General features: G+C 40.8%; 1 protein-coding gene across 1 annotated transcript; it reads right to left on the bottom strand.

Moving 5' to 3' along the window:
- Positions 1-2,592: 2,592 nt before the first annotated feature.
- On the bottom strand, positions 2,593-8,568 carry ucmab (upper zone of growth plate and cartilage matrix associated b). The gene is made up of 5 exons (XM_070908007.1): positions 8,511-8,568; positions 8,291-8,353; positions 8,112-8,207; positions 2,784-2,882; positions 2,593-2,690 (listed from the first exon to the last, which is right to left on the bottom strand). Exons 1-5 carry the CDS (start codon positions 8,566-8,568, stop codon positions 2,593-2,595), a joined length of 414 nt encoding a protein of 137 aa, XP_070764108.1.
- Positions 8,569-10,899: the final 2,331 nt, after the last annotated feature.

Genomic DNA, 10,899 nt, shown 5'->3' with positions numbered 1-10,899 from the left:
CTGGAAGCACAGAGGGGAGGATGCTCACCAGAAGCTGTTATTGTGGAAGCCATGTTCAGCCTGAATCCTGGTTGTCCTGGCAGATAAACAAGCAGCTGGTCTGGGAAGTGCCACACTAAAGGGTACTCTTTATTGAAGCTGCTATCATGTTTGACTGCGAGCGTCTTGAGACAGCACGCTCCGCTGTATGCCTTGTGTAAATATCCTGCCTGGAACTGTTGAGTGGAGTTGTGTTATGCAAGTGAAATATAAGCTTCAAGCCGTGGTAAATAATTGTGACATCATCTGCACTCTGAACTTCTTTGTCGTTTTGACAGCTCTTGTTAATTTGCTGTGGTATTTGCTACAATGGCTCGCAGGGTAATAACTCCCAACAGTGTGTGTTTTCTCTTTGCTTTAAAGTGTGTGGACATGAAACACGAGCAGGACAATGTGCTTCAATCATGGCTGCGATTGCTGAGAGGGCCGGTGCATTGCACTAATGTATTGGATTATTTATTTTCTTACAATATATTATGACTTTTGTAAGAGTACCACTTGCAGAAAAGTGTAAATGTGTTATTATACTGGACTGAAACATTATTGAATTGAATGATAAAGATACAGTATCTAATAGTTGTTACTTTGTATTTGCTGTTTTATTTGATTAATTAATTTTGACGTAACTGTGAAGTCCTCTTTGACCACAGGAGGGCAACCACGTGTTGTTGCTGTGTGACCAGTTCTCAGGGATGTGCTCCAACATGAAGCTAACCAAACCTCCTGTCAGAGTGATCAGACACGCTGCTGATGATGAGGATGGTGAAATCGTTGAAGAGTAAAAACCTCCAAATACTGCATATTATTCTAATGTGCCATTGGGAGAGTTTGACAGATGCTTTCTTTCTTTGAATCCATCATTGTTGACAGTATGAGTGTAATGTAACTCCTACTGAATGGATTGTTTTCCCTTTAAACACCTTTTGAATTATGTTTGGATTTAAGGAACGTGTTTATCAGTGAAGTGCACATTCATGTCTACAGTCAAAATGTAAAATGACAAATGAATGCAAATGTATCTTGAATAACGCTCCCGTTGCAGCATCATCAAATCAGTAGTGTACAGTTCAGTAGTTGTAATATCGTGCTCTGCTTCCTCTCATGAAGTGGCTGGTCTGAAAACAGCCCACTCTCTCTGTGTTTAATCACTGTGCTTTCATACCAGCCTGTTGAATTTAGCATAAAGACTCTTTCTCCTTCTCTCTCCTTCTCTCTCCTGCTCGCTCCCATAAGGACATGCCAAACATCGAGGGCTGTGCCATCTTAGATTATCTAAAAATGTTGTGGTGAATATGGACATGGACTTTGAGCCTCTACTTACTGTAAATACAAATCTCAACAACACAGTTAGCTTGGGTCTTGAGTGTTTATTTTTGTCTTCCCAATATTTTATTCCCCCAAACAGAAAGCAAAATGATGTATGAAGCATTGAGAGCCCCCTCAGTATGCATGTATTATATGTTGTTGCAGAAATGTGCTTTGGAGTTGTAGAGATTCATGTATTAAAAAAGAGGCTTGTTTGCACGAGTCGTTGTTTCTTTGACAGGCAGTATATATATATTGCATTACTTACAGTAAATACTTTTACTTAATACAGATGTTTAAATGATTATGTTAAAAGAAAGTAAAATCAGCTGTTTAAATACTATGGATTTTCATCTGCTCTATATCTGTGTTCATTAATATTAATATAAGAAGTCTATTTGGAGTTCTGTTATTGGGAGTTTATTCATGAGGTCTAACAGGGACCTTTATGGGCTCTAATTGACCCCAAACGTACTAACTTCTCTATACATTATATACAGTTCTTTGTCCTTGAATGATGTTTTAAGTTATTTTTTAAGCAAAACGGCCAGGAATTCACTGGTTCCAACTTCTCAGATGTAAATATTTGTTTTCTGTTGACTTGTGACTGTTGGTCGGACAAAGCAAGCAATTTAATTAAGTCAGCTTGGGTTTTGGAAAATTGTAATAATAGCATTTTCACTGTTTTCTGACATGTATAGACAAAATGAATTGTTGATTAATCGCAAAAATAGTAGATTAATCAATAATGAAAATAGTAGTTAGTTACAGCCCTAAGCAAAAGGGAGATATATGTATCCATAGCCCATAACATAAAAAACATACAATATTTCCTTATTTTTTGTAATAACAATGTTTTTAAGGTTATTTCTTTTCTTTTTGTTACCTTCATTAAATGTGAAAGCCTGGTTTGTGGCATAACTGGGAGAGGTTACCACTTCAATACCTTTCTACATAATGGGGTTTAAAAAAGTTTTAAAAAGTTTAAAATGTTTGCAATTATTATTATTACTTTTACACATACTGCAGTGGGGTCTGTGGGATCGCAAACAACGAGGAAGTGAAGCCAATGTCAACAACACATGGGTTAAAAACAAGTTGAAAAATATGTCTGGTGACCTCTGCAGCTGATGTCAGCTTTGACCGTTACGCAGTCAAAGCTGTGAGGAGAAAAGCCTCATTGGGAAGTTAAGGATGTTTCTTGCCGTCCTGCCAGCTGACAGCATCACCTCTTTCCTCCTCTCAGTCTCAGATGGACTGACGGTTGTACTCTTGGGGAGGATGCATCCCGTCGTAATGAAACTCCCTCCACTGCTCGGTGCTCTCTCTGGTCCTCTCGTTTTGTTCTGGAAGATTGTGAGAAGTTTCGTGGATGAACGAGCTGGTCGAGTGAATGAACTCGTCCCTCTCAGCTACATCAGATATCAGGTTTTGCATACCGTCGTGCTCCTCCTCGGCGTAGCTCTCAAACTCGTTCCTCTTCTCCTCGTGAAACTCTCTCTTTCGTTCATCTGCAGCCAGAATCAGCCTCTGCTCGGCTGCAAGCACAGAGGAGGAGGAGGATGACATCTTGAATGTTTCAATGTACATCTCAGTGCACATAAAAGAGGTGTAAAAGATTATTAAACTATTTTAAAATACACACTCCCTTTAATGGTCCTACCCACACCAATACACACCTAAATCATGGACAAGAGTCGTGTAAAACTAATCTTAAAGATGAATAAATTAAAAACATAAACTAATGGTCATATAAAAATAACAAAATGTGATACGATATGCAGTTCAGTCTTTGGAAACTACATCAGACTTGCTCATACAGTGCATCCGGAAAGTATTCACGGCGCTTCACTTTTTCCACATTTTGTTATGTTACACCCTTATTCCAAAATGGATTAAATTAATTTTTTTCCTCAAAATTCTACACACAACACCCCATAATGACAATGTGAAAAAAGTTTTTTTGAAATTTTTGCAAATTTATTAAAAATAATAAACTAAGAAATCACATGTACATAAGTATTCACAGCCTTTGCCATGAAGCTCAAAATTGAGCTCAGGTGCATCCTGTTTCCACTGATCATCCTTGAGATGTTTCTGCAGCTTAATTGGAGTCCACCTGTGGTAAATTCAGTTGATTGGACATGATTTGGAAAGGCACACACCTGTCTATATAAGGTCCCACAGTTGACAGTGCATGTCAGAGCACAAACCAAGCATGAAGTCAAAGGAATTGTCTGTAGACCTCCGAGACAGGATTGTCTCGAGGCACAAATCTGGGGAAGGTTACAGAAAAATTTCTGCTGCTTTGAAGGTCCCAATGAGCACAGTGGCCTCCATCATCCGTAAGTGGAAGAAGTTCGGAACCACCAGGACTCTTCCTAGAGCTGGCCGGCCATCTAAACTGAGTAATCGGGGGAGAAGGGCCTTAGTCAGGGAGGTGACCAAGAACCCGATGGTCACTCTGTCAGAGCTCCAGAGTTCCTCTGTGGAGAGAGGAGAACCTTCCAGAAGGACAACCATCTCTGCAGCAATCCACCAATCAGGCCTGTATGGTAGAGTGGCCAGACGGAAGCCACTCCTTAGTAAAAGGCACATAGCAGCCCGCCTGGAGTTTGCCAAAAGGCACCTGAAGGACTCTCAGACCATGAGAAACAAAATTCTCTGGTCTGATGAGACAAAGATTGAACTCTTTGGTGTGAATGCCAGGCGTCACGTTTGGAGGAAACCAGGCACCGCTCATCACCAGGCCAATACCATCCCTACAGTGAAGCATGGTGGTGGCAGCATCATGCTGTGGGGATGTTTTTCAGCGGCAGGAACTGGGAGACTAGTCAGGATAGAGGGAAAGATGAATGCAGCAAAGTACAGAGACATCCTGGATGAAAACCTGCTCCAGAGCGCTCTTGACCTCAGACTGGGGCGACGGTTTATCTTTCAGCAGGACAACGACCCTAAGCACACAGCCAAGATATCAAAGGAGTGGCTTCAGGACAACTCTGTGAATGTCCTTGAGTGGCCCAGCCAGAGCCCAGACTTGAATCCGATTGAACATCTCTGGAGAGATCTGAAAATGGCTGTGCACCGACGCTTCCCATCCAACCTGATGGAGCTTGAGAGGTGCTGCAAAGAGGAATGGGTGAAACTGCCCAAAGATAGGTGTGCCAAGCTTGTGGCATCATATTCAAAAAGACTTGAGGCTGTAATTGCTGCCAAAGGTGCATCAACAAAGTATTGAGCAAAGGCTGTGAATACTTATGTACATGTGATTTCTCAGGTTTTTTATTTTTAATAAATTTGCAAAAATCTCAAAAAAACTTTTTTCACGTTGTCATTATGGGGTGTTGTGTGTAGAATTTTGAGGAAAAAAATGAATTTAATCCATTTTGGTATAAGGCTGCAACATAACAAAATGTGGAAAAAGTGAAGCGCTGTGAATACTTTCCGGATGCACTGTATGTGCTTTTGTGCAACAGCACAACAGTTTTTTGGGTTCTGGATCTTCTCCTCTCTGGATCCTGACTTGTATTCAAACACAAGACAACAGAAGTATTGTCTACATTTCAATCTGGACACCTTTTGCACATTTGCACAAATTGCACCACCCCCTGTAATCAGAGTGAAGTGCTTTACTGATACTGATACATATTGACAGCAGTTTAGAATCAGAAAACTTGCTAATATTCAGTTTTGGTCAAAGATTTTATCAATACCACCTTTTCCATTAATGGTCATAAAGTAGGCTGCTGGTTGAGCAAGTTTTAATTTGTAAGTAAGTTCAGTAAGCCGTCTGAAACTATGCTAAAAAGGATTACCTGTGAAAACCATAAATTGCTAACTTCCTGGTTGGAAGCCACCTGAAAAGGTTTGGTTTTGAAAACCACAGTGCACCCTGGGGATTTTTTGAGGCCTAACATACTTCAATAGACTCAATCAGGCTGAATTAAGTACAACTAGTTGTTCAACAACATATTACAACTCTGAATATGCTCCACCTAACGGTTGAGAAGAAGGAACAAGTTTCAATTCAAAGCTCACCTACAAGTATAGACACACACACACACTCAACACAAAGACTATGAAACATCACAAAACTACAACCTCAAAAAATCCCACAGAACTGAATCAGCGTGTCTGAACAAAAGCTGCTTTTGTGACCTTCATAAAGGTGGTATTTGCGGTGAAGCTGTGATTCACCGAAGCTGCTTGTATCCAAGGCTGACACATAAAAAAAACACACAAAACGTGGACCCCCAAGTGATGGAAAGAAGTCTAATGAGTCATGTCTCACCCTTTTTACTAGATCCAGAAAGATATGAGTGGGTAGAAAGCAAAATTAAAGGAGAGGTTCACATTTTTTTCAAGTCTGTCTTCATAGAAAACTCACCAGCCCACACTGCCCACACTGACTGTGAAGTGAACCCTTGTCTAAGTCTAAGTCCAAGTCCAATGCAATATTAATGTAAGTGATGGTGAACAAAATCCACAGTCCTCGTTTCATCCAAAAATACATTCTTAGATTCAGCAGAAGCTGATATGAGACTTCAGCAGTCTGAGTTAGACACATCAAGTGGGTATTTTCCAACATTACAGTCTCTGTAGTAGGGATGGGTTCTGGTAGCCGTTTCCATTTTGGATCCGGTTCTAAGTTTGTACTAATATAGATACAGAGAAGTGACCTGCATGTGACCTCTGACCAGCAGGATTGGACACATGAAGAAGACCAGAACACATTCAAGTACTTGTATGTCATGTGTGGGCAAGTTAGTATCAGTGAAACTCATACACTCACTGCAGTAACATTAGAAAGAGCCATTAGCTGAGATAGGAAAGGTTTGGGATAGCCGCGCTAACCTTTCCAAAGTCAGGTCACAACCTTTTGACCTTTTACCCGGATTCCCAGCACAAGTCTGCGCATGCAGCAGGAGCTGGAACTCATGTAGGGAATTCAAGTCTCTTCGTTTTAAATTACAAGGTTTAATGTTTGATTTACAGAAGAACTGCGGATCAGTGAGATGCAGATGAAAACATACCGAATAGAACGAGTATTGAAGGCAACTACCTGCTATTTTTGGTCTGTTATCTCTTTCAAACATTGCACAGCAGATTTAATCATCCATCATTTTCTTCACCTGAGACACCGCAGCTCCCACAAAAACCCCAAAGTCAAACAGCAGCATGTCTGATTGTGTATCACCTTATCCACCTACTGAAACAGCTAATACATATATCACATATTTTCCTACCTATATACCTGGGAGCGAGATGCTGTGCTTTTATGTCATTATACAGCAGGAGAGGCTCTTCAAAGTGCACACAATTTATTTGTCTCACTTTTTTTTCACATGGTTTTTCTCTGACCCCTTTCTGCTTGCGTTTTGGCACATTCCACATTCAGCTCCCAACAGCTCACCCACTCACTCGTCCATCTCAGTCTTTTCACTGTGTTTTACTGCTTTGTGTTCATTTTATCCCTCCTTTAGCTGCACAAAGTGTCTTGTTGTTGTTACACACAGAGACCCACAGCATGTTACACAACTCCAACTCCGAGCAGCAGTCTCAGTGTGTGCTCTCACCTTCCTGTTGGCAGAACAGTGCCGTTAAATCACCCGAGAATGTCAAACATTGTACAATATGTGAATTTTCACAACACTTGTGAGGAGGATATACTCTGATATACTCTGAGGTGAGAGTGTGTGTGTGTGTGTGTGTGTGTGTGTGTGAGCTCCATGCTGCCCTGTGGCTCCTGCTGCAGCCTCCAGCAGTAGAAAGCAGAGCTGCTGTGTGACCAGACTGGTCTGAGTCTCTGGTCTCAGGTCAGGCCAGGCCAGGTTCAGAAAACAGTTAACAGCTGCTGGCTGCCACAGTCATAAAAACATTCAGGCCATCATTAACATGTTTGCTCTCTGTCCACTTAAACTGCAAATACAAACATTCAGTTTCAAGTGTAATTTCACGTATCACTGTGCATTTTCTTACAACAAGAGGAAGAGATCTGTGGTTATTCTCTACAACATCAATTGTTTCCATTACTATCTCTTATTTCACGCAGTATTCAGAAGCTTAGCAAACTCTGACTTGGCAGAAGTACTTTTTACCTTGTTTACTAGGTCAATGCTTTGTTTGGTCGATGTCTATCATATTAGCGCATTGCTTTCTTTCCCAGTGATGTATGATTATGCAAAGAAATTCTGTTGCAGAAAATGTTTCATTCAGACTCAATTCAATCCGATGAAATAAACTTTTCTAGAATCAAATGTTATTTTGTTGATACTAGTGCTGCCCTTTCCTGTCTTTTTTTGGAGAGCGTTACACCCATTTCTAGGAAATTCCTCAAGCAGGTAAACTTTTGCTGGATGTATCTCTGCTCTTTTAAGAGGTAACAACTGTGACAACGTGTTTGCACACCAAAACGTTTTAAAGATGGGTGTGTAGGATCAAAAACTCTTGACTGTGAGGAAACTATAAAAAAAAAATATTTTAATAATAATAATACAGCAAGTGATCAACAGTGTACAGAATTGTTTTCTAGTGCAAGTGGTTTTGTTGTGAATGTTGTTATGAAAAAAACAATGTGGATGCAATATAATGACTTCCATCGTGGCATGACAGTAAACTAATTAGTGTGAGTGTACCTCGGCTGCCAAAATGTCCTGTATAATAAGACACAGATGCCAACAATTACCACAATCACACAGCCACACACACCTCCTTGGCTGACCAGAGCTCAGTTCAAACTGCCACAAACAAGCCCAGAGTGAACTCACCGTTAATCTCATCCTGAGACTTCGTGGCCCGTCTGCTGCGTCTTCTGAAGAAGTTTGATGCATCGGCCTCCTTCATGAAGATCTTCCTCAGAGGACCTGCGGGTGGAAGCAGGAGGTTCAGCTCACAACATAAAGGGATAAAAAAAGAGAGAGGACATAGACAAGATGCAGCCTCTCACCTTGCGGGTCTTTAGCGTTGCCTGTGCTGCTGGGCACAGCTGCAGAGTCGGCCTCTGGAGACACTGGGTCACAGGACAAAACATAGAGGCTCTAAATTAAAACAAAGAATCTAGGCTGCCATGCTTACCTCTCCATGAAATACAAAGAAAACAAACAGCTATCATCACTCCATACACTTCAAAGATACTCCTGATATAAATTCTCCTGCATCAGACTCACAGGAAAGTGCAAGAAGCACCGCGAGGAGAGCCAGGAGGGTTGCATACGTCCAGGACATCTTCAGCTCTGTGTCTGAATTGTTCAGAGATACGAGTTGGTGAGGCAGACCAGGAGGGAGAGGTGAGTAAGACGTATGCGAGAGGTGGAGAGGGAGTCTGGAGCAATATTGACTGCTTGTCAGAGGAGAGGGAGGGAGTGACCGTGCAGATCTGATAAGAGGCTGAACCCAGCAAGCAGCAGAGAGGGTCCCCAAGTGACAGGAAGGTGCTGAGGATTTCATTTTGACTTGATGATGTTTATTGTGCTCCTTTAACCACTTATTCTTTCTGTCATTGTGCTGCAATTAAAGTATGTTTTCTGCAGGTGACACTAGACCCACAATTTACCTGTTGTCAAGTATAATGGCCCTGTGAGCAGTGGTGGAAGAAGTACTCAGATCTTTTACTTAAGTAAAAGTAGTCATACCACAGTGTAGAAATACTCTGCATTCAAATGTTTACTTAAGAAAAAGTACAAAAGTATTAGCATCAAAAAAGTACCAAAAACAAAAGTTCATAATAAAGTAAGTTATGATTGATGCATTTATATGTTCATCACTTTAATGTTGCAGGTAAAGGGGGAGCTAACTTTAAGTACTTCATATACTGCTGGGTAGCTTGTTAATTTCCCCTCAGGCATCAATAAAGTTATCTTAACCTGTAATAATACATACAATGTATTTGTTGATTATATTTTGAATCATTAACCTGAATCTGCAAAGTAACTTAAGTTATTAAATAAATGTAGTTGAGTAAAAAGACAAGTATTTGCCTCTGAAATGTAGTGGAGAAGTAGAAGTATAAATGGAAATACTCAAGTAAAGTACAAGTACCTCAAAATTGTACTTAAGTACCGAACTTGAGTAAAAGTTATTTGTTACTTTTTATGATAGACATTACTTTATAGGCTGAATATGCACCACTTGCCTGGTTAATACCTACATTTACCTGAAGAAAAGATGGATGACAGACAACAAAAACACTGAAGTTTCTGGAAAAAAGTGGCAGAAAACAACGGAGGCCCAGAGCTGGAGGGTTTTTTCTTGCCAAAAGTCTCCTTTGCAGATGCATCTGAAAGAGGCCCCTCAACAAGGCCGCTCTCTCTGCTTCTGCATAAAGTCCTGCCGGAAAGTATGCAGCCTTCTGTCTGCCTGAGTTTTTTCCCACCTGAGTTCTGGCTGTGCCCCAGAAAAGACTGAATGTTTAAATTGTTTTGTGGGGCAATCCAAGGTGGAGGGATTGTTGCTCAGGGAAGTGAGAGGAAGCTGGAGGGAAGGTTTCAGGATATGAGTAGCAAGTTTGCTCGGGTAAGTGAGGAAAGCATGTAAGAAAATCTTAAATAATTTGCACCAACTAAATATTATAACAGAGGCTGTGGATTTTTAATTCAGGAAAGAAATTGCATAGTGGTTTTGTCTGTTTCTTAGCTAGCAAGCTATGTCAAAAACAGACTTTACTGACATTTGGTGGGATGCTAGCAGAGTCCAATGAAGTGATTAGTTTTTGGATTGGATCTGTCAATCATAAAATTATTTCTTAACATGGTGCGATGTACTGAATATATACTGTAAATTAGTGCCTAGTAATATACGGTACATTAGTGGTGCAAGTTTATAAGTTGACCAATAAGGTGCAGACTTGTCCCAGGACATCCCTACACAGAAGTATAAAGAAGCATAAAATGGAAATACTCAAGTAAAGAAGAAATAGCTCAAAATTGTACTTAAGCAGGGCTGGAGGAAGATGCTCCCTTTACTCCGTCTATTGACAAACTTATGGTTTATTCTTGACTAATCATGTTTTACTTGAATGCTAACTGTGGTCAGCTGCATTATTAGAGAATGAGTTGATTTTAACCTTTCATTAATGACTCAGGTGTCTTAATGAAAGTATCTTTTTTATATTTTATTTATGTTTCGTGACTTTTTTATTTTCTCTTACTATGTTTATTGTTATGCACCAAAGCAAATTCCTTGTATGTGACAACCTACTAAATAGGCCTGCAGCATTTCCTCCAGTAGGGGCCGCTGTGGGGCCGCACTGACAGCCTCCCTGTCTTTCCCAGCACTAACCGTTAGGTGGCGCTGTTTCCCCGCTGACATTTTGATGACACGGGTGTGTGGTGGCAGGCAGGCAGCGTCAGCAGGCAGAGGACACACTCAGATCAACCAGTAATCACCATCGTCTCTCACACTGCCATGGTCTCTGCGACTGAAAAAACCAACAGCAACGCTTCCTATTTTCTACCGGGAGTGAAAGTTTAAAGCCTAAACAACGAAGCCATGCTGCTGGACGCTACAACCCCGCGCATATAAGCGACACTGAAGACCAGAAAGTAGCTACCACCACAC

The sequence above is a fragment of the Enoplosus armatus genome, chromosome 6 (genome assembly GCF_043641665.1).
Source record: "Enoplosus armatus isolate fEnoArm2 chromosome 6, fEnoArm2.hap1, whole genome shotgun sequence".
NCBI lineage: Eukaryota > Metazoa > Chordata > Actinopteri > Centrarchiformes > Enoplosidae > Enoplosus > Enoplosus armatus.
This window is presented reverse-complemented; position numbering and strand designations above follow the sequence as displayed.